We start from the raw sequence: 24,295 nt of genomic DNA on the forward strand, positions 1-24,295 counted from the left end.
ATGTGTAATATTTGAGTGAGCAAAGACTGTTTTTAACTGAGAACATGTCACCAAATCCTTCTCTTTCCCAGCTGCTGTTCTTTTATCCTTGTGTACATGAGCATAGATGGTTATTCTTTTGTGCTTACCTCTGGAGTACAGAGCATTCTTTTATAATGGAAAGGTTTTAAAATAAGCACATATTTATTTCACGTTTCTTTCCTTTCTCCGCAGAGCTGCGTTGCTGCATTTCTGGATGTGGTGATTGGTGGCCGAGCAGTTGAAACACCACCATTATCCTCTGTGAATTTGCTTGAGGGGCTAAGTCGCACCGTTGTCTACATGACTTACAGCCAGCTGGTTACTCTGGTAAGTATCCCAACATTTTTCTGATTCCTGATTAGAACGAGATTCTTTACCCAGAAACAGAACTAATTTTATAATGCCCTCTCAATATTAACCAAGGAACGGTGTAGGCTCTTGCATATAAACTCTGATTGTGATGCATGGGGAGGGCAGGCTAAGATATTTTGTATTTTTGTTTGGTAAAGAAAAATACCATTTTTTTTTTTTTTTAGTCTTGGCTCTTATACACTCTTAGCTAATTGATGACCCGCTTCCTGATTGGGTAGGAAGCCGGCTTCACGCTGCCTAGCGACATTGCGAGGCAGCCTGTCTTCCTAAGCAATCAGGAAGCCGGGAGGCAGGTCCTGATTGGCCAAGAAGCCAGGCCGCCTCGCAGTGGTACGAGGGAGCATGAAGCCGGTTTGCTTTGCGATACAACACCGGCTTCCCAGGCTATCAGGAAGCTGGATGGCGGGTCATGACCTGCCGCCCGGCTTCCTGGTTGGTCAGGAAGCCAGGCTACCTCGCAGTGTCACTAACTTTCAATAGATGAGTGAATTATTTGGCATGTGCTGTGGATCAGGCAAATCAGGAACAATGGTTTTTTTTTAATGTATTTATTTCCCCCCTGTAATATTTGTGAGCGATTTGCAGTGTTTATTGTGTTAACGCTGATCCTGATTTTCTTGCAGCTGGGATTCTTGCGCAGTGTTATATCTGGTGATAACTTGCGCGAAGAAGACCGAATGGCCCTAGAAAACCTTTTGGCTACAGTGCCTCAAACCAAGCCAGGGAAAAATAACAATGATAGTACACCTTACAGCACCCCTCAGTTATCCCCTGCTACCACACCAGCTTGCAGGAAGAATAGGCTGCCTATAGGTGAGTAGAAAGTGCATACACCAAAACCAAATTATTATTGAAAAAAAGTGTGCCTATTGCTGCAGAGAAGAGTCACCTATATATTTTTGGTCTAAATTGAAGACATGCAATAGATCTGTTTTCCAGTTGTTGGTTAAGAAACATCAAACAAAGATCTAAACTCTAGCTGGATGACATTTTAGTTTGCTAAAGCACCGTGTAACATAAATGAATGCCATTGTCTTATATTAAATACTGTTTTCACCTTTTCTGCATCTTAGTGCTGCCGATCTCCTACATGCATTTGCTATTGTTTCGACTACACATCATTGCATAGGATTGGCTTCCTGACAACAGTGGATTATGCCTATGCAATGTGTTGTAGTCTCCATAAGGGACACATGTCACAGGGTGACAACGCAGGATCTCAGCCTGATAGGAAGTGTCTGAACAAGGACCTGCATGCCAATATTTACAGGTGCTATTTTAGTGAACACTGCAGATTAAAAAAAAAAAAAAAAAGATTGAAAGCATCTTTTGAATTTAAATTTAACATGCTAAAGTGTATTTAAGTCAATGGATTTAGATCTGCTTTAAGCAACTCTTTATCTCATATGGCATGCTTGTCATCTTTTTCTGCCACTGAAAGAAAGGATTATGTTCTGTAGTCCAACAGAGTAGAACGGGACAGGATCGACAACACTACTTGGTATATCAGTGCAACAAAGACATTGTACTGTTAGCAAGAAGTTTTGAGCACAATTGGTTTCCCGTGGATCAACCCGCCCACGCATTCCACTTTTCTTCTCTGGGCTGCAATGTTTTGGTTTTTTTCTTGCTGGACTTTTCATATAAGTGAAGGACAGGAGTCTTAGGCCCCATTCACATGAACATTTGCTCGCCTTACACTTGTAATAATGATACCATGATACCATCTCATCCTAAATCTCCTGAGACTAGGTCAGTCAAATGCAGCAGTGCCTTAGATCTCACACTGCAGATATACAGCTATACAGCTATGGAGCTACAGACACAGCAGTATGTAGGCACCCTCGCATACCAGGAAGTGCACTACTATTTTTCAATAGGAATTCAAGACGAAGCGTACATATTTAAGGCTACTGTTCATTAACCTTTCCAAATGTTCCTTCGCTTTTTGAGTTTAGGTCCACTTTAAATGTGTCATGGGTTATGTTTGAAATATGAAATAGATATGCCTCTGGGTGTTTCTACAACAAGCATGTGTGGTGAAAAAAAATGTTTTGCATTACACGAGGCAAGCACACTTTTGCTAGGCAGTTGATAAATATATTGGATTTATGATCCTGATTTTCATTGTAACTAAAAAGTACATTACTTGTATGACTTATTTTACTGCATTCTGTCTCTGTAATCACTGACTCACTAACTCCCCAGGGCAGCAGCTTGCGGCCATGACTGTGTGGGACACGTCTGCGTCAAATCTCTCTGCTCATATAAACCTGGTGACCCCTTTTGGTGTGTAACTGAATGTTCTTTTCTCATGCAGGGACACTTCTGTGATGTAACTAAGCTTGCCTTAACATCCTTCTCTAAATAAAAGCCACATTCTGTATGGCTACTATTTTACAATAGTTCTAGGGAAGAATACTTTTTCTTACTGTACTAGTTAATGTCAGTATTTATCTCTAGTTGGGAGCCTTAAAGGTATATAAATAACCCAATGCTACCTATGTGTATTACTGACTATTTAAAGGATGTCAGTGTTGACATGCAAACTTTTTTACATTTTCTAATGAGGTTAAAAATAAAGGCATGTGGGTTGTAGATGACATCACATGAGCACCTCTCGTTTACCTGAAACCCAACCCCGGGCAAAACTTTGTCGTTTATAGAATTGGGAGGGGTTACAGTCTCCCAAATTTTGTAATTGCTTTCTGTTGGATTCCCCACAACGTGACGTCATCATGGGACAGGAGCGAGGGGAAATCTGTACGATGAGAACAGCAACAAAAACATTTTTAGTAGCATAGGACGTTTGAGGTTTTTATTGACCTTTGTTACAAGCCCTGATGAAGCCCGTTTGCCCAATTACTTATTGTACTCTGGAATCACAAGGAGAAAATGGCGCTGTCACCAGTAGCGTAAAAAATAATTGTAGTAGTACAGTATAGAGTATAGTGTGTAGTATTTCCACTTTTACAGCCAAATTGGGGTAACACCTATGTTTTTTAATGACATAGCATAACTATATGTATGTAATATTTTAAAAGAAAAGCTGCTTGGCTTTTACTTGTTGTAAAATTCTTGCATATCTTCCCTCTTCTATGTATTGTTAAGGAAGGGGATGGGGAGTAATGCATGCCACAATTAACCCTGTCTGTACTGTGCTGGTAGATCCTTATCCATTGTAAACTAGATTTACACATCGTCTGTCCTAACAAAGGGTTAAAGATCTCAAGGCTTGGGTGGTAATGCACTTTTGAAAAACACTGACACTAAGGCTGGCTGTACATATGGGGGGGAATTTTCCCTGCAGGGCTATTGTATTTTGACAGTGGTGTGTGTTCCGCTGTCTGAATTCCCGAACAGTGACTCCAGCTAATTGCCAATCACTGTTCCGCTTAGAATTTGTGTAATGGCTCCTTCAACAAAAGTTGATTGAGTAATCGATTTTTTGCATAATGGAGTGCCAACTGGACCCACACACTGGTCACACACTAGGAGTTAGCAGACTTGGCTGAAATTCGCCCAGTGTATGGCCAGCTTTAGACTGTCCTGCATCTGCACATTGCCATCTATTCTAGGCAATACAAGATACCTGTAATGTCCTATGTATAAACCTGCTCCAGAGAAACAACTAGAAAGCTAAGAAATATTTAAAAAAAACTAAACAATTTTTCGCATGCTGTGTGAAGGGGAATTCATTACAAATATATTAGCGGGGGTTTCTCAAATTTGATTGCAAAAGTGGAAATACACCTTAAAGGAAACCTGTGCAGGGCAAAGCAACGGCTTGGCTTTAATCCTCCAATCCCCAACAGTATATACTCTCCTCCCTTTACTCCTCAACCATTCAGTAACCAAAATCAACAGAAATAACCAGTACTTGTGGGTTTGGAGGAGCATGCGACTCAATTCATGAGACAGCACTGGGCAATCAGCACCGTCACACATTTTTATTTATATGCATACTTTGAAATGCCCCGGTTTTTGAAAAGTTTAATTTAATAGCGTATTACCTTATAACTTTTTTCTAAAATATCTAATATATTTTTTGTAAGTTACATGAGACAAGCTTTGTTCACATCCAGTTTCTCTCTTTCTCTAGCATCCATCATTGCAGCAGTCACAGAAGCTAGCTACTCATCGCTTGCATGTTATTTTAGTGTGTTCTTTATATATGTATACAGCACTGAAAATAGTTTGAATATTCTCACCAGAGTTGCATATTTTTAGTGGGCTTCATTCATTCATTCATCTGCTTACTGCTATATGCTTGGTTCATAGAACAATGTAAGATTTACTGTGGACGCTGAAAAAAAGCAAACAGCATGCACTACTGTTGCCTTCCATTTAGTGTTATGGTAAACGCCTGTGTTCATAGATTGCACATCCTGCATTGCTTTGTTTAAAATCTTTGTGTTGAAATGTATTCAAGTTATGAGCTCACACCTAGAGTATGTCTTGTGTTGGTTGGGCGTTGGTGAGTTCAAGGACGGAACATTGTGTTTACATTTTTGTATTGCTGAATTGTCTGTTTTTTCATGTCTGTATTTACCTATATCTCTGTATTTTCTTCTCTATGTACCTTCAGTACAGTGTGTTCTGCTACAAGTGACATTATTGGCATAGTGCGTGTTAGTGTAATTAAAAAAAAAAATATTATCTCTGAAGATATGTGGGTGGATATTCTAAGCAAATGATCATGGTAAAAATGTTTACACAGTATAGAGCCTAAAAAGAAATGGGCTATTGCACTGTACTTCCCATTATTTATAGAAAATCTAAGGGAATGGGCTCCACCTATGGAACAAATGAATATTATTGCCTATCTTGTTTACCTAAGGTATAACTAAAGGCTCCTTTGTAACAGTCCCAAATGCAGTTACTATGCGATACACAATACACATAAAATAAACAAAAACTTATTTTGGCTCAGTTAGGGAAGTTAAATTCTTCTTTGTGACTCGCACTCCCCCTCAAACACTGCAGCTCACAGTGGGGTGGTTTCAGCAACGGGGCAGAGCTGTCAATCCAGGAAGCAGTATACAGGACTAGGGCGTCTGGGTTCTGATTCACGGGCTTGTGAATCAGCAGTGACAATGCTGACAGCCACTCCCCCTGCACCATATTCTCATTCCACTTAGTGCAAGTAAGCACAGCCAACATGAGAGGGGCAAGTATGTTCTGAATTCAGTAGCAGTGCAGCATTGTTGCCACACTATCAAAGTAAACTGCATGAACTGGGCTGCACTCACAGAAGCAACAAGTATTTGTGGGACTTTGCAGGAGGACTAAGAGACTGCAGGTGCACTTGCAAATATAACAAAGTGCTGCAGCATTTTTATAGTGGGAGGCCATAGTTCTACTTCAGGAGAACTATGGGGTAAGTGTTTTCCCCCATAGTTCTAAGGGTCACGGGAGGACACAAACTCAGTACACCGCTAACTACAGCTCACTGTACTGAGACCACCGCAGGCGGGACGGATCCCGGCATTACTGTTGAGATCCACCCAGCTGTGTGAATGACAGCTGACTCTGCCTATCTAGAGGCAGAGCCAGCTGTGCCCGCCCCCTCTTCCCTCTGTTCCACCAGTCAGCGCTGAACTATTGGAGCGGGGAGGGGGAGAATCCTTGCAGAGAGCCGTGACCGTAACCCACGGCTCGCTGCAGGGATTCTCCCCGCTCCAATCCTCCAGCGCTGACTGGCGGAACGGGGGGGGGGGGGGGGGGGGGGGCTCGCTCGTGCAGACAAGGGGGTGGGGGGGGGGGGGAGCTGGCTCTGCCTCTAGAGAAGTGAGCGAGCTACGGTATGTGTTCGCTCACTTCCTGATCTATTGAGCCCACATGTGACAGTTTCATTGTCACACGTCGACTCGAACTATGAGGCTGAGAGAAAATCACTCACCACATAGTTCTCCTTTTTAAGCTTTTAGACACTGCGGGGGTAATTTATCAAAACTGGAGCAAAAAGTTGCCTATAGTAACTAACCAGCTTCTATCTTCAGTTTGATCAATTCAGCATTGAAAATGAAATCTAAACTCTCACTGGTTGGGCATCTGCTCCAGATTCTGTCAGTTTCAGTTTTGATGCATTTCCCCTCTGTATTTTGTCCATTGTCCATTGCCCTGAAAAAGTGGGGTGTTTTTTTTTACTGTTGTGTACACACAATTGTATCTGTGAAATTAATTATCTATATTCACATATAGGCTTTGACATTCTGAAGACTGAAGACATAGTTGCATCTATGTTTCCTATGTGATCACGTGGTAAAACTGAATCATTACCATTGTGTGCAGTGGCTACTTTTTTATGCCTTTTTTAAAAGCATAAGTCCGAAATTCAGTCTACTTAGTCTACAATTGCACTTGCATGCATCATGTTTCAGTTTCTGAATCAGTTTTATCAGACTTGTATACTCAGTTGACAGTCTTGCTGGGGTGGAGGAACACTGAGTGATGGAAGGATTGTTTACCTTTCATGAATAGCTGCTTTAGCCCTCGTTCACACCTGAACGTTTTGTAGCGCGTTCTACGCTCGACGAACGCTCTACAAAACGCTCAAAAATATAAATCCCATTGTATTCAATGGTCTCGTTCCCACCTTGGCGTATTTCCGCCCGTCCCTAACGCGCTACAAAACGGCCCATGCCTAAAAAGGTACAGGTACTACTTTGGGCCGTTTTTGTTGCGCGTTTCCATTGGGATACAGCCAAGTAGCCTTCGGAAACTCGTGTTTGTCGCGCAACTTTTTTACCGCGAATCACGGTACAAAAAACGCGCGACAGACGCGCATATGCAATACGCCTAGGTGTGAACGAGACCTTAGAGTAATTTTTGTACCCGTCATATGACCAAAAGCCTAGGCATCGTGTTATGACACTCCTGAAGTACAGGAGGAAACTTGGAAGCACCATTTTCCTCAAAATTTACACATTTCAAACCTTTTATTACTCTTAATCCACCACAGCAAGACTGTTGATATAGTGAACACTTGAGTACAGGTCACCTCGTAGTCTGTTTCCATTTACCATTTCTTGATGTGAGATATTGAACAGAGCATACTGTTAACTCTAGCGTCTCCGTTACAACTGCATGTGCTGAAAATATACTTTCTATTCTCTCACTATGCTTAAATTGTTGCACACCTGTTGCCTACTTTTTCCAAAATATCATAAACATTTGTAAAACACTTATGCTGCACATACGCTTTAATAAAAGAAACGAGAGAGAGAGAGAGGGGGGGGTGGAGATGTGACTTTAGCATTGGGGCCTAGCACTTACAGCTGGCCAGAAAGTACAGCCGGAGCTGGAAGCAAGGTCCTCCCAAGGAACACGAATGTTTGCCTGCTTGAAGCCTGTGAAGGTAATCTTGTCCAGAGTTAGGCTTTAATGCTTTTTCTGGGTCAATGAATAAGTACTTAAGTCAGCGGGTCAGCAAAACAGCAGGGCAACTTCCATATTTCTTTTACGAAAGGTTTTCTTCATTATAGTTGTGTGTTTCGATTACCTTTTGTATATGTGCAGCATCATTGGCACATATTTCATTCTATCCTGTTTAGGTGGATAAAAGGAACAATTTAACAAAAGTGCTGATCCTTTTTCCTTTCCTTACAGTTACCCGCAGTAGGAGCAAAACCAGCCTGTTGGAGGCTGAACATGAGAGTTCCCCACAGGATGTGGCAACTTCAGAACAGCCAGAGGAGGTTCTTGTAATATCACTAGGGACAGGACCCCAGCTTACCCCCGGAATGATGTCTGAGAATGAGGTACATAGAAATGCTACTTTCTGGCCTGTGCAGAGAGCAAATATAACTACCATTATGTACAGATAATATTAGAAACTAAATGGGCTTTTAAAAACTTTAGCAATTAAACTAGCAATGCACCAAAATTAAATGTTTAGACCAAAAATAAAAATGTCCGGCTGAAACCGAAAATAACTTCCCCCCCCAGCCCCCAAACCTTTTTAAAAGAAAAATGTTTTTATTTTTTTTTTACTTTACTTTTGCGGGCTGTGGGAAAATATCAGGGGTCTAAATAGACCCCTGATATTTACATTTTAAAATAGAAAAAGAGATAAGAGTCTTAAATCTTTTTCTGCAGCCCCCGTTATGAATTAACAGGGAGCCTCTATACTAGGCTGCTCCTGTCTGTTCATAAACTCTCGAAATAGTATGAGTTACTATGTGATGTAGATGTAGAGCACTTCCTGTTCGTTCATAACTGGGGACATAGTAAGCTTTGTCCTCAGTTATTTACAAACGCCTAGTGATCGGTTCTGATAGCTGAGTGCTTGTACTCCACTCTCCATCCTTACTCGCCTGTCACAGGAGGCTGTGTGGGACAAGAGCTCGGCCTCCTGAAAGCTTCTTTCCTCCCCGCTGGGTGCTGGCACCTGGTTCCTCTGTGTCCCCACAATCTCTGCTGCCTCTATTGACACAAGCATCGGGGATCAGAGGGAACACAGACCGGCGCCCAGAGGGCTGGAGAGAAGCTAGAGATGCACTGCATTTTCGGCTGTTTTGATGATATCGGCATTTTGCCCATTTTCGGCCAAAATGTTTAAGCGGACGAAATTTCGGTGCATCCCTAGATTAAACTATTCCATTTAAATTGAATGGTATTGTAGCAATCTTTGAATGGTGGGGATACGTAACATATATTTATGACTTGCATTCTTTGTCATTTAGACTTTTACTCTGGCCATCAGTATAGAAAGTTTACAATTGTACATAGTAGTGTGATATCAGAAATGATTATAAAGACCTCAGACGCACACATTATACTGTAATATGTTTTGCAGTATCTTTGAAGATACTCAGGCAAACTGAGGGGCTTTTTGTTTTGTTGTTTATGAGCATTCCAGCTTCCCCCATTCATTTATTATTGGTTTGCATTTACACAGCTTGCCTGGGATAAGTTTTTAAACCTTCTGAATCAATAGATATTTTATTGAAGATCCTGACTGAACACAATGATATGCTTTCTATCAGGTTCTAAATATGCAGCTTGTGGATGGTGGACAAGCAGATGTTCCTGTGGACGACACTAAACTTCATGGGAAGCCTGACAAGACCCTACGCTTCTCTCTCTGCAGTGACAATCTTGAAGGCATTTCAGAAGGTGAATGTCTGGGTTTAAGACTAAAGAAATTAAAGTTTCTATAATAAGAACAATACTAGCATTCAAGCTACTATACAGCCAGCACTAGTGTGAAACCCAGGTATGACAATGGCAACACACTTTTCTAGGTCCCTCCGGGGTAACAGTAGAAATGATCAAGGACTGCTACAGTCACACGCTACAGCGTGACCATCATTTGACCACCATCAGCTGCGGTTTTCCTGGAAATTAATTACTACCAGTAAAAACCATTAATACAGCAAAAACTGTGTCATGAACCCTAGTTTTATCGGATCATATTGCCACGGTAATGACCACAGTCATGGGAGATTAGTCAGAGTTTGTGTTGCATTGCAGTTAGCTTGATAGGCCTCCATTTTTTTGGTATCCAAAAAAATGAGTTGTTTCCATTTATAATGATAGTTATTAAGTATCTGTTCAGATGTTCTATAAGTTTTTACATTTGGAAAACTGTTAGCTTAGTACAGTTATCCTTTTGCTATTGAAGGAGAATTCATAAAACATTTCAGGTAGAGCAGAAAAAAGAAGCTAAATCTGAATTGGTTTCCTGATGTAGTTTACCAAGTACTTCTTGTTCAAGTACCTAGAGATGTTAGGTTAGAGATGTTAGGTTAGAGATGTCACTATGCCTGGATGTTAGAATAGGAATATCCCCTTAGGCTTCTGTTTGGAAATCTTTTATCCAAGTCTCAGCACAGTTAGCATGGCAGCAAGAAAGCTCAATTGAGAAAGGATTGTTGTAGAAGATTTTGAGTAGCATGAAGGTTAGTCAACTTTACAGTTCTGTCACTATACATAATTCTACCATCTTTATATAAAATACATATTCTGCTATTGTCGCCTTGAAATTTCTAGTCCCCTGGCTGTTAGGCTAGTCCAGGTGTAGGCAACCTTGGCTCTCCAGCTGTGCTGAAACTACAAATCCCATAAGGTATTGCAAGCCACAGGCATGACTCCCAGAGGCAGAAGCATGATGGGATTTGTATTTTCAGCACAGCTGGAGAGCCAAGGTTGCCTACCCCTTGGCTAGTCTGTTGTCTTCAGTATCTCCGAGTCACTGACCTGGTACCATAGTGCAGCAAGAAAAGGCAAAATTCCTTATCTGCCAAGTTGTTAGCCATTGACTAAGGTTTGGAAGGCATGACATCCTGGTAACTAGTACTAGAAGGAAAGGTTAGCAGTGGTTGTCTGTATTTCTTTGCATAGGTTTCCTTTGAAGGGGTATTACAACAGGATTGGCAATCTAGAAATTGTTATATATGCCACAAGAAGCTATAAACAGATCAGTGGTCTTGGGGTTTTTCTTGGACCTCCTGTTGGATTCACAGCAAGTCTGTCAGATATTAATAATTAGGGATATGCCGATGCTCCGATACTTCAATACTGGAACTTACGGTCAGAGGGAGATATCTCTCTGACCAGCAGCACGAAGGTAGTATGGAGCCGGCTTTACTTGTTGCTAGGCAGTCTGGCTTCCTGACGATCAGAAAGCCGAGAGGCTGGTCTTGATGTGATGCCCAGCTTCCTGATTGGTCAGGAAGCCAGTCTGCCTGGCAACAAGTGAAGCCTGCTTCCTAACCAAGCAGGAAGCCAGGCAGCATGCCATGACCCGGCTTTCTGATTCACTAGGAAAGCCGGCTTCACTAGTTGCTAGGCAGCCTGGCTTCCTGACCATTTAGGAAGCTGGGTGGCAACTCATGACCCATCGGCCGGCTTCCTGATTGGTCAGGAAACCAAGCAGCCTCGGGAAGTGAAGCTGGTGTTCTGTCACTAGAACACCAGCTTCTCAGGCAATCAGGAAGCCGGGCGGCAGGTCATGATCCACCATCCGGCTTCCTCATAATCAGGGCACATGTCACCAGTATCGGTGAGTACGCAAAAATAAATTTCGATACTCGATACCAAAAAAACTGTATCTGGTGGATCCTTACACACTATATTACACACTTCATCTGCTTGTATAGCCATATGCTGTACAAACATTAACGCATTTTGAAATTTTTCCAAGTGTGGTTACATATTACGGTATGATTTCATCTTACATCTGATTTATATTATTCCCAATCCAGATTTAGTGTGCATCTAAACCAAAACACCTAACTAATATTATGCAGATTGCCAGTACTTGGATGTGGTGGCTGTATAAGTTTTTTTTTTTTTTTTTTTTTTTTTGTCCTTTTTAGGGAGTTTTCATTCCTTCATTTTTCACCTGGTTATCTGGCCAGTAACGCACTTTCTGTCATAGGGTGACAACGCTCACTTACGGTACTATATCTATGGAGGAGCAGTGTTGTCACCCTTTGCTGTTCTGATTTTTTTTTTTTTTATTTTACTACTACAAACACAACATCCTCTCTATTACATAGGAAGGAGGAATTGTGTAGCTCACATAAGATAGCTTGGAGAGCTGATAACAAAGTTTAAGATTTCACTGCAATACACAGGAAATTACAAGCATACTGAATCTCTATCAGGGTAAACAAGTATTTTTCAGTAGGTGTGTAGTTACCTGAAAAATGAAAGCTAATGCAGTCACCACATCTAGTAATTGGTAAGCTGCAATATACAAGAACAATTATTGGGTTTTGTTGCTCTATATATTGGGTTCTGCACAAAGCAAACAAATTAGTATTGTAATTTTTTCTGGTGTTGATTAAAAAAAAAAAAAACGTTAATTGATTGGCTGTCTTGGTCAGCATCTCCAATTATCTTTTCTCTGCTTTTGACTACCCCGTGCATGTTTATTCTGTGTTTAATTACATTTATTGCAAGCAATAATTTTTTGAAGAGAAGATGTATTAAAAAACATTGGGATATATAGATATCATTGATACTCAGCTGTACAGTGTTTTTTGTTCCCTGAGAGAGCGTTTTCAAATGTTTTGTGATTTGGTTGAAAATGTCACTAAAGCAGAAGAGGAAAATCCGTGTTCAACAGGTCCCTCAAATAGATCCAACTCTGTGTCTTCTCTGGATATGGAAGAGACTGGGGAGTCAGTGTCAGAGCTGGGAGCTGGACCATCAGGCAGCAATGGGGTAGAAGCACTGCAGCTGTTGGAACATGAACAAGGTGAGATGGAGATCTTCTTTTCATAATTGTGCTGACAATACACCGCTGGCCACAGTGAATTAAAACATCCCTTTGTGTGTTCAGCTACCACACAAGACAATCTTGATGATAAGCTACGCAAGTTTGAAATTCGTGATATGATGGGGTTAACTGATGACAGGGATTATTCTGAGACTGTCAGTGAGACATGGAGCACCGATGTTCTTGGCAGCGACTTTGACCCTAACATTGATGAAGATCGACTGCAAGAGATTGCAGGTGAGTGACAAATTGTTAGTTGAGTAAAGGCATATAAAGTCACAGAATATTGCCATAGGTTTGCATGAAGCAAACAAAAAAACCCCAAAACAAAATATTTTAACAAATTAGAGAACAGATAGAACTTTGTCTTATTTTTATTTGCATTGTATTTTCTTTCTCGTCCATTGAAGGAAACCCTCCAGTATTACTGCTGCCTACAAGAGGTTTGGACACTGGCAAACCAAAAAAAAAAAACTGAACGGCAGCCCACGATGGTCCTTCCCACTACCACCTAGTCAGATTTGCTGTGTTGACTATTTATTTTTTTCGCTAGCTCCATTTTTCTTTACTGAAGACTCTCTTCTCTACATCACTGCTGGTTGATTGTACTTTTCTGGTGCAGTCATCTTAAGGCTGGCTTTTAGAGAAGCTCATCCTGACCCCTCTGGACTGGAGATGCGGACATAGCCTGGAAGTGACCTTCGGGCACTGGGTTCTGCTGCTGAGCACTTTCTAGGCTGCTTGCATTGCCTCAGCACTTGCCCTGCCTCTGGAGGCTCAATTAGTGAGTAGGCCAGCTGAGCAGCAAGAGAAATCTCATTTAAATAGGTCACTGTGAGCCTTTTATTACCTGTACCTGCTGCTTTTGCCACAGAATGGGTTAATGCTGTGGGACTGAACGCAGACATCATCTGCTGGGTGACGAGTCCTGTGTGTTTCAATTTTTATTTCCAACATAGTGTCGAAAAAGCATTTCCCTGCTTCTGCTGACAAGGGCCAGACACAGGGGGTACAATCCTGCTGTACCAAATTTCCCCAGCCCTAACCTAGAGGGCTGCTTGCAGCACTCTTACTGAGGGGGCTGATGGCTGCAGCCTACAGTCATGTTGCCCTATTCTCTTGGCGTCTATTCTGTCCCCAGGGACCTCTTTAGCTCTGTCTGGTTTGGCTCCATCTCTGCCCTTTTGCCTGAGGTTTTCACCTTGGTCATGCACATCTTTGTGGCCCAAATCATCCAGTTTTTTGAAGACTATGATCGCAGAGACCACAAGCACTCTCTCACACCCTGTTCTGCATATTCTGTATCTGTATAAAGACAAACACTCTGTGTTAATCTAATGACAAATAATAACCAGTCAACACAAAAATGTGGTTAACACACTATACCATGAAAACCAAAAGAACAGTAGTGTAGCGCTCTACAGTTAGAATAAATGAATACAACATAAACAGTGCAGGGTTGCAGTGTGGTCAGGGGTGGACACCTGATAGCTGTAACCCTTAGGGTGGAGCCAAATGTCATACCCAGAAGTGGAAGAACTTTCATGGTACCTTATTCTACGGGGGCGAGAAGAGTGCTTCTATATGAATGGTCCGGTTAGGCACGAGAGATCAGAGTTTTCAGGAGTGGGGGTGTTAATTTTAGAACAGCTGGATGTTTATGTTACTGGAATCTTGTGTTGCAATGCAACATTCTGTCGTTGTGGGACAAATCAATCCTGTCCCTGAAACAACTGATTTGTTTGTCACCAAGGACCAGGTTGTACATGGCTTGGTGGCTCAAGAACCAAGCTCTGTAGTCAGGTAAGTATTTTCTTCTCTAGTTGAGGGGCTCATTTCGAGGATCTAGTTGTGCAGGGGACTTGGAATTTCCAAGCTGTCAAATATACCTCCAACATATTGGAGATGAGTGTCTAGAATTCTAGGCGCTAAAAGCTTTCAGACACAGACTGCAGGGGAAGTAGTTCAACTGAAGAAAAAGAAAGTACCTTTTAAAGCGGACCTTTACACTCAAACATCTAATTCTACCAATGCGACCCTCTGTTTAATGATTAATCATAACATAGCATGTCAGGTGTAAAATGCTGTGATTTTGCAATAATTACACTGGCAGAGCATTCACATCCTGCTTTGAAAGGGCAAAAAGACCTCGGTTTGACAAAACAATGCACACTGGGATTGCCTTGTCAGTAGTGATGGGCTCGGGCGTGTTCGCAGCTCCACGTGCCGAGCCCGCCAGGAAGCTGACAGTGCGCCAATCACAAGCACTGAGACATTTCCCGATCTCTGCAGCTGCGGACCGGGAAAATTTCTCAGTATCTGTGATTGGCGCTGCGCATTGTCAGCTTCCTGGCGGGCTCGGCACGCGGAGCTATGAACACGCCCGAGGCCATCACTAGTCATCGGCGGGCATTGCCGTGAAATCTCATCTGTGATCTCATGAGATCTCCGGGAAAGGCATTTTCCTCCCCTGAGACGATGTGCATGGTCACATGTGCCAGAAATGCAAGAACTAAATGGAGAGCTAGTAATCTGCCCTTGATAAACATGACCACTGTCAAGAGACTGGGGAAGGAAAGAGAAATAAGGTATGCAAAGAATACAAAGCCTGCAATTATCTATGTGTTTTGTAGATTGTCATCACTAAACATTTCTAAATGTGTGTTTGTTGTTATTTTAAAAGAGAACTATGGGGTAAGTGTTTTCCCCATAGTTCTCTTAAGGGTCACGGGAGGACTAGTGTCCTCCTGTGACCCAAAGCTCAGTATATTGCGAGTTACAGCTTGCAAAATACTGAGACCACCGCAGCCGGGAAGGATCGCAACAACGCTGTTGTGATCCACCCAGCTGCGTGAATGACAGATGACTCTGCCGATCTAGAGACAGAGCCAGCTGTACCCGCCCCCTCCCCCGTCCGTTCCTCCAGTCAGCGCTGGAGGATCAGGGAGGTGGAGGGGGAATCCCTGCCGGGAGCCATGACTGATGGTCACGGCATTCTACAGGGAGCTGATCGAGAAGTGAGCGATCAACAGTATGCATTCGCTCACTTCCCAATCTATTGAGCTGACATGTGACAGTTTCATTGTCACATGTTAGTTTGAACTTTGAGGATGAGTGACTTTAACTCACATTTATAGTTCTCCTTTTAAAGATATGGCTAAAGGTCCACTTTAATGCATGACTGTTGAAGCCCAGGTTCTAAGCGACAGGGCATTTGAGTCTGTGATTTCTACTTAAATCTATGAAGTCTACTTCTCACACAGATCTTCAGACATGGAAGGCATACTTCACTTGGTGTGAGGCTAGGGACTTCCGACTATTGATAATGTTGAAAGCCAGGGACCGTTGGCCTCTCACTCTTTGATTTATTTTGTACAGGGGTTCTCCCATGTAGCTCCCTGCATCTCTTGCATCTTCCCCACTCTAACATTTTGTCCTACTGAACCTCTTAGCCATGTTTTCATGTCTCGTGTATTGAGGTATGCTGTGGCGATTTCCACTAATCAGCATGCCTACCTAATTGAGTGGCTGCTGACACTATAATGATGTACACACAGCTGTTTAGTCTGTATTTAACTAGTTTATGTTGGAAATGAACATCCTAAAAATAAATGTGTAATTTGTTTCATGTGTTTCCATCATTTATACTTTCTTAATCCTTGTGTTTGGAATATGTTTATTCATTGTTGTAAGATTACCGCATGTCTGCAGTTGAGTTTATTTAATTGCTTCTTAAATGAGGAAGTGTTCAGTCCTTGGCATTTGACCCAGACGGAGTATGATTGCACAGTAATGTCACAGTGGGAGTCCTTGGCTCAGATTATGTGAACAGATTGGTAGTTTAGAGAAAGTGCTGAATAAAATACGGTTTGTATACTGTAGGAACATGTTACTTGCCATCTTTTGTTTTTGGTTTTCTATGTTGTGTGATAGCTAGCTCACTGTAGTGTACGTTTTGTTTAATTGTAGGTGATTGCATGATTTTAATAATTCAGACCTTGGAAAAGTTATGCATACAATCTTTTGTTACCACTGGTGTAAGAGTGGTTCCGTAGTACCAGAAATATAATAGTGCTCCTCTGCTGTGCCAATCACCCAAACCTGAACTCGCCCAAGTTTGCTGGACTCACCCTGTTGGTACAAATAGCCTATTTTGAAGTTGGTTTAGTCAACAGAAAGGAGTCTGCCAAATGACCAGCCCACAAAATACACTTAAACAGACCCTTTTGCACAGAGGTTTCACAAGAATGGCTGGATAAAATGAGAAATCATTTGACAGTAAAATTGTAAACATATGTTTATTGTAACATACAGGACACGGGATTCTTAGACCAATGAGTTATATGCAGCTACCTTCAGGTCATTTGGAAACTGGCAGAAAAGAGCTGTGCACAGCCCCCATATAGTCCTTCCCACTTCCCAGGAGGCCTCAGTTTTTGCTAGTTTCCGTAGCTGATAGAACACATTTTTTTCCCCCTACACAAGATTATTTTATAAAGGCTAAGCTGCAATATAGCCACTGTGTCTTCTGCTAGCAGCCAATTTACATAGGGCTGGTAATGATTAAAAATTTCCTGTTCGATTAATCGAAATATACACAATGGCTGAGCCTTGGCAGACTGTACTGGTGAGTGTGTATAAACCCTAACAATGAATTTCTCTTATTTGCTCCCTTTTGATCTGTTAAAGGAGAACTATGGGGTTAAGGCTTTTCCCCATAGTTCTCAGGGTAACGGGAGGACACAAACTAGCGTCCTCCCGTCACCCTAGGCTCAGTATACCGCGAGCTTCTGCTCGCGGTATACTGAGACGCCGCAGCTGAAGCGGATCCCGACAATTATGTCTGGATCTGCCCAGCTGCGTGACTGACAGCTGGCTCTGCCTATCTAGAGGCTGAGCCAGCTGTACCCGCCCGTTCCGCCAGTCAGCGCTGGCGCATCGGAGGGGGGAATCCAGCCCATCCCCTGTCATGGCAGAGAGCCGTGACAGGTTTGAGAGGTGAGCGAACGCCGGTATGTGTTCGCTCACCTCCCGATCTACTAAGCCGACCTGTGACAGTTCCATTGTCACAGTTCGGCTAGAACTATGAGGTGAGTGAAAAGCAAAACCTGTCGATCCTGCCAGAAATCCAGTGCTGTCCTGTTACTTGTTTAGTGTTATCTCAAGCAGTGTTATTAACTCTTCCTTGTTCTTCACTGTGAGCTATAGAACACCTCTTTCTTAGTTATGGAGTTGAGAAGAGGGACGTGTACTTTGCTGCCCTAATGCAGTACAGTGAGTAAGCATTGTCACTCTAGGACAATAAATGTATTACTGGCAGGATCAGTTAAAATATAAATATTAGTCCTAGCTTGAACTGACCCTTTTTGGTTTCAACATCATGTTTTTAGGTGCAGCTGCAGAGAATATGCTTGGCAGTTTGCTTTGTCTCCCGGGCTCTGGTTCTTTACTGCTTGATCCATGCACAGGATCCACTATTTCAGAAACCACCAGTGAGGCATGGAGTGTAGAGGTGCTTCCCAGTGATTCTGGTGAGTTGCAATGCTAAGCTGTTCTTTTTATGTAAGGTGCACTTGTGTCCTATTTTTTTAGCTACAACAATTAGTTGAGAGCAGAAACACCTCTTGATGACCTAAGCTATTTTTTCTTAGAAGCACAAGACTTGAAGCAGGAGGAGAGGCTCCAGGAGCTGGAAAGCTGTTCTGGGCTGGGGAGTACATCAGATGACACCGAGGTGAGAGAGGTCAGCTCAAGGCCCAGTACCCCAGGACTGAGCGTTGTGTCAGGTATAAGACTGTTCTAGCTTACTCTGTGACCGTATCTCTCCAAATTTGGACTTTCAGGTGTCTTCAGAAACCAACTTACCTGTCTTTATTCCAGGCATCAGTGCTACATCAGAGGATATACCCAACAAGATTGAAGACGTACGTTCAGAATGTAGCTCGGACTTTGGAGGAAAGGATTCAGTAACAAGTCCTGAAGTAGAGGACTGTGTGCATAGTAAGTAGCGTTATGGAGACTTCACTTCGCAGTTTTTCAAAGTAGAACCAGAGCAAAAGACAGATTGCTTAATCAGAAAATACTGTGTCACCTGTCTTTGCAGTGTGGACAGTGTGTGTAATTCTTAAGATTGGTATGCAAAATAACACATTTCTTTGGCAGGTAAATCAGTAAGACCCCATTCACACTGGATCTGTTTTGTTGCATTACCATACATTTTTTAACAGATAATAACGCTAGGACAATGAAAAAATGAATGGGTGTGAATGGGGGCAGTTCATACCGCAGTTCTGCATTGTGTTGCTGTACGTTGCTCTGAAAAAGAATAGAGCATGGCCTACATTTTTTCAACCCAAAGCACGCTAACGCAACGTATCACAATCCATTACAGTGAAATATGTCCACTCAGGGCATGTTGCTTCACATAAAGAAAAAAGACGTGACAATGCAATGGATCGGAAGGAAATCAGAAGGTACAATCGCAAGTCAATGGCCCTTCCGTTGACTTGCAAGTACCTCATGATTTTGGTGCGTGTGCATCCTTAACCTGTAAGGAATGCAAATGTGGATTTAGCTGTTTGACTGAAGTTTCTCTTTACTATAGGATTTCAGTTTAAACTAAGTAGCTGCTTAAATCACTAAATACGTCCCAATATTTTGCAAATATATACATTTGCATTTCTGTAGATCCCATTGTCACATGTTGGCTCGAACTATGAGGTTGAGTGAAAATCACTCACCTCATAGTTCTCCTTTTAAAGCACTTTAGTTGATGTGATTGTAAGAGCTATACATTTTACGTATTAGATTGTGAGGTACCAATACACTGGGCAGTTGATAGAACTTTGGTCTGGTGAGGTCTTCTTAGAATAATAATTTGTCTTTCAAGCACGTTGGAAAACCTGACGAAAATCGTACGATTTGTGGCAGGTTGGTGGCGTGGTCGGAAGACGAATGCTGCACTTGCCGGTGTGTGCCCGCTCAGCACTGCAATCATCGGAAGCCATCCCCTCAGCGATGATCGCAAGTACGATCTGCCTGTCCAAGATGGGCAGATCGTACAGGATTTTAAATCTTTCGGCCGGAGCTCAATACTGTCAGAGCTCCGGCCGAAGGAAGCCGGAGCTGACAGGAGCTGCTCTTCGATCTGCATCCGATGCAGACCGTGGAGCTGCTCCCGCAAGTCAGGTACGCGATCTGCGACCGTGTGCCTCTTACATGTCAGCTTGCTGCGGGCCACATAGTACCGGCTAGCGGGGCGGGGTTGGCCTGCGGACCGGTACTTGGAGACCCAAATTTCCACTCGCCCTCACTTTATTTTTACTCGCCAAATGCGAGCAGGCGAGTGGATTTTGAGCCCTGCCTTAGGAGACCAAGATCATATTGATGATCGGAAGACCATTCTTAAATACACCACCTACATATAAATCGTGTATATAAGATAAATACTTCTGTGAGTCAAAAAATCTGTGATCTTATTTCAAACATAAGTAAATTTCAGGGGTAAATACAGTATCCTAAATATAGTAAAATCAAAAAAATATATGTTATGGATGTTTAAATCTGCTAGTGCAAAATAGAATTGTGTATTTCAAATATAAAGAGTCTCGCTAATATAAAAAAAAAATGAGAGGCAGCGGATCCAAATAATAAATAAGGATAATAAATTACATAAAACCTGGTCCGATGGGGAGATGAGCATACCACGCATATCATGGTTGATGGCTGCTTCTTCAGAAAAGCTATTTATCCTTGGCATTTTCTTTTCTTTGACATTAGGAGATTGCATAATCTTTTATGTGCTCACAATAGTGATGACATATTTTTGACTCATTTATGATATATGCATGATTTTATATGTAGGTGGTGTATTTATGAACCTATAAAAGCCCCAGATCTTCTGATTAGGGTGATTACTTACACAAGGTATTTTTTATAGGCGGGGAGATTTTGTTCTGGGGAATGTTCTTAAATTTGACTTCAATTTCAAGGTTTGCAGAAGGAAAATGTGCTCTAATAATACTAACTGAAAGTGTATCTAAAATAAAGAAGGAAAGTGTAATATATTGCAGCCTACTAGTTCTTTGGTTTGGTGGCTGCATTAGTTCAGATTTTCCCCCCTTTCTTTTCACCTGGTGATCCTGTCAGTAACCCACTTCCTGACGTAGGGTGACTACGCTCCCTTATCTGTGAAGGAGCAGCGTTGTCACCTTTAGACAGAACTCCTCCTCCTCATAACATAAGGTACAGGTATTCTGTAGTCCAGAGAGAGCCTGATAAGACTGCTTGACATAACACCGCAGACTGCAGTGAATTTCTATCAGGATCAATAGTCATTTCTTTGCACTTATCGAACAGATATAAGAAAAAAAACTATAGATTGTGTATTTAACAGACCAGAAGAAAGCAAATAAGGTAACGTCAGTATCTGTGCTTACTTTGAGGCTTTCCCACATATTACATTTTTGTTATCTTCTTACCCCTTTTAGTGGTGCGGCCAAAATTCCATTATCCTCGCCCTTCCCACCCACCGCCAGATCCCCCCATTCTGGAAGGAACAGCAGGAGGAAATGAGGCTCGACTGCCGACATTTGGATCCCACGTTTTTGTTCCCACGGACTCTGATGCTTATAGACAGAGACACTCTTGCCCAGAGAGATTGGTGCGGAGCCGCAGCTCAGATATTGCAACATCCATACGACGGCCAATGAGTGATCCTGGCTGGGTACGACGAATAGGAAACGAAGAGAGGGAGCTGCCACCTGGTGTAGCAGGTTTAGGAGCAACATCAGCCATCAATGCCTCACAATCCTCATCATCCTCACCAAGCAAGGACTCCTCAAGGGGAGAGGTTTGTCTCCTGCATCAATTATGGGGTTTTTTTTTTCTAAGATCTCAGACAGTTATCAATAAATTTGTCTGAAAGTGGATGGTATTTAGAGAAATGTGGAAGGCAAGCGACATATGTAACAAGTACCGTAATAGGTATCTTAAAATCTGTAATTGGTTTTATCATTTCAGCCAGAAGAAAGGAAGGACAGTGATGATGAACGCTCAGATCGCAACAAACCATGGTGGAGGAAGCGCTTTGTGTCTGCAATGCCAAAAGGTAACCAAAGACATTTGATTTAAAAGTGTGTGTGGCCCTCGCATTCAAAATGACTGAGCGAGTAGAGCAACAAATCTGCATAAAATTTTGAGTTAAGCTTGAACATTCCTCCGCGGAAGCTAGTCGGATAATTCGGAAGGCTTTCAGAATGATGGAAAGAGTGCAACACAAATAAAAGTGTGGCACAAACACTTCAAAGAAGGTCAAGCATCTGTTGAAAGTGATCCACGTTCTGGAAGACCTGCAACAAGCAGAACACCTAAGAATGTTGAACGTGTATGGGGTGCACTCAGCAAAGTTCAGCTACTGACAGTGTGAGAACTAGAAGCTGATATGGGGATTCCAAAAACAACTGTGTCCGAGATTTTGATGCATGATCTTAGCATGAAACGCGTCGTGGCAAAATTTCGTAGCAGTTTTGTGGCTCCTGCTACCAGAGCAGAAGGAAGATGCTGCAGTTGCTAATGACTTGCTTCAAACCCCCTACCAATTAACCAGATTTCCTCAAGAAGGTCATAACTGGAGATGAATCATGGGTTGTTATGATCCAGAAACTAAGGCCCATTTTCCCCAATGGAAGTCGCCTGGTTCCCCACGCCCATAGAGGACGTGGCAAAGTCGCAGCAAGTTTAAGACTATGGGGGGAATTTATCAAAACGGAAGCAGATAAAATCTGGAGCAGCTGTGCATGACAACCAATCAGCTTGCATCTTATTCATTTTCAAATCTTAACTGAGGAGAGAAGCTGATTGGTCGCCCTGAGCAACTGCTCCCGTTTTGATAATTCCCCCCCCCCATGCGTTTGCAGAGCTGCCTGCTGATGCGATTTTATGTGAAAGGGGGTAAATGTCCACTTTTAGCATTACAAAACTGATTATTAAAGAAGTAGCTTTCCACTTGGGAAAGTAGGAAGACCTATTTCTAAAAAAAACTACTTGTTGACCTTGAAATTACTTTGAATTTTCTAGTAAGTACTTAAGTTAATAGCAGTTTTTGCAAACGTCTCTGCATGGGCAAGGTGACCGTGTTTCTTTAGGTTCGTGGCCCAACAAAATGAAATCTGGACTGGCACATTCATGATCTGTCAGCACTATTTACCCTAAGACAAATAACATAAAAGGATAATGTTGATGTTTATCTCATGTTTTTTCAGCTCCTATCCCTTTCAGGAAAAAGGAAAAACAAGAAAAGGAGAAAGAGGAACTGGGGCCAGACAGATTCTCCATGCCAGGTATGGGTTTAGTGCCTTCAGCATTTACTGTTCATATTGGAGTCCTGTTAATGGTTGTTTAATAATGATTTTAACTCTTCAGAAGATGCAACATCAAGGCTAGGTTCCCATTCTCAAGCTGCGGAGGATATTCTCGATAAGTACAGAAATGCTATCAAAAGGACAAGCCCGAATGATGGAACTGCCGTACCTTACGAGGGAGCAGGTAAAATACATAAATGCATATTGTTATTGATTTAAGTCTTCCAGCTGTATTTTGTAATACTATTATAATGTTGCCAAAACATAGTTTTTATTTTAAACCACACACTAGAGAAAATACAAATATGTATAGGCAACACTTTGGCACAAGACAGCACTACCAATTAGATTAATTTGTTTTGACAATCAAGAGGTGTAAGGATAGATTCACACCATTGTGATGCAGTAACACATGCTGTGTTGGTGCTTGCAGGGTCATTCATTTTGGACGCACCTGCATTGCAGCACAACATAACATACTGAAACACAACCGTGCATTGTGGTACATGGTAACTGAAAAAACATGTGCAGGAATATTTTACTGTTTGCACTGTTGCATTTGGAATCAATGCCTTGCCACAGTGCACATTTGTGTTCAACATAACATATCGGAGTGGACAGATATGAAAGGGCACTTATACCTTTTCCACATCCCATCATTCTCCATTAAATAGCTGCCTATTTACATTTAAATTACTGCTTTTATTGCAATACTCTAAACTGGAATGCAGTTGGAGTGCATACACATGTGGTGACAAAGATGGTTTTTGGTTTCATTATAAAAATATTTTTACTTCATTTAGGCCTGGTTCACATCTTTGCATCATTAATGTATGTTGAGGGGCTTATGAAAATTAAAGCACCTATTGCTTTACCAATCAAAATGCATAAGTGTGAAGCCAGCATCAAAATGCCCAGTGGAACTCCAGCCATGAATCACAGCTCTCTAAACAAGCTCCTGGTTCATATACACTTTCTTCACATGACTTTCTGAGCAGGCAGAGTTCAGATAACTTTTGCATTGAAAAGTTTTTCTTCTTTAACCGCCTACCGGCCGGCCATTCTATATAATGCAGCCGGCGGGAGCATCCTGGATCTAAAGACGGCCTGTTGGCCCCGCCCACTGGCGCGTGGGAAACTGCCCGAATTTAAAAACGGTCAGCGATGCCTGTTTACATACATGCAATCCGCGGATCGCTTGTATAAGGTGCCGATCGTGTGCCCCCTCCCCGTTGGCCCCACAGGGCTGCCCGGTGTGAGCCCGGGACCATCATGGTTATTCTGTGTGAGGGAATCAGAGGGAGATTGA

General features: G+C 42.2%; 1 protein-coding gene across 1 annotated transcript in view; it reads left to right on the top strand.

The window, feature by feature from the left end:
- The window catches only part of GAPVD1 (GTPase activating protein and VPS9 domains 1), a 78,842-nt gene that overhangs the window by 40,827 nt on the left and 13,720 nt on the right, over nt 1-24,295 (top strand). Inside the window, exons 5-17 of the mRNA XM_018553302.1 lie at nt 214-348; nt 1,017-1,206; nt 8,005-8,156; nt 9,384-9,513; nt 12,473-12,604; nt 12,689-12,862; nt 18,016-18,156; nt 18,277-18,411; nt 18,506-18,625; nt 21,115-21,476; nt 21,647-21,734; nt 22,888-22,965; nt 23,048-23,170. Of these exons, the coding sequence (XP_018408804.1) occupies nt 214-348; nt 1,017-1,206; nt 8,005-8,156; nt 9,384-9,513; nt 12,473-12,604; nt 12,689-12,862; nt 18,016-18,156; nt 18,277-18,411; nt 18,506-18,625; nt 21,115-21,476; nt 21,647-21,734; nt 22,888-22,965; nt 23,048-23,170 (1,960 nt within the window). The remainder of the gene's footprint in view (nt 1-213; nt 349-1,016; nt 1,207-8,004; nt 8,157-9,383; nt 9,514-12,472; nt 12,605-12,688; nt 12,863-18,015; nt 18,157-18,276; nt 18,412-18,505; nt 18,626-21,114; nt 21,477-21,646; nt 21,735-22,887; nt 22,966-23,047; nt 23,171-24,295) is intronic.

This window comes from Nanorana parkeri, unplaced genomic scaffold (genome assembly GCF_000935625.1).
Source record: "Nanorana parkeri isolate BGI_ZX_2015 unplaced genomic scaffold, ASM93562v1 scaffold116, whole genome shotgun sequence".
Lineage (NCBI taxonomy): Eukaryota > Metazoa > Chordata > Amphibia > Anura > Dicroglossidae > Nanorana > Nanorana parkeri.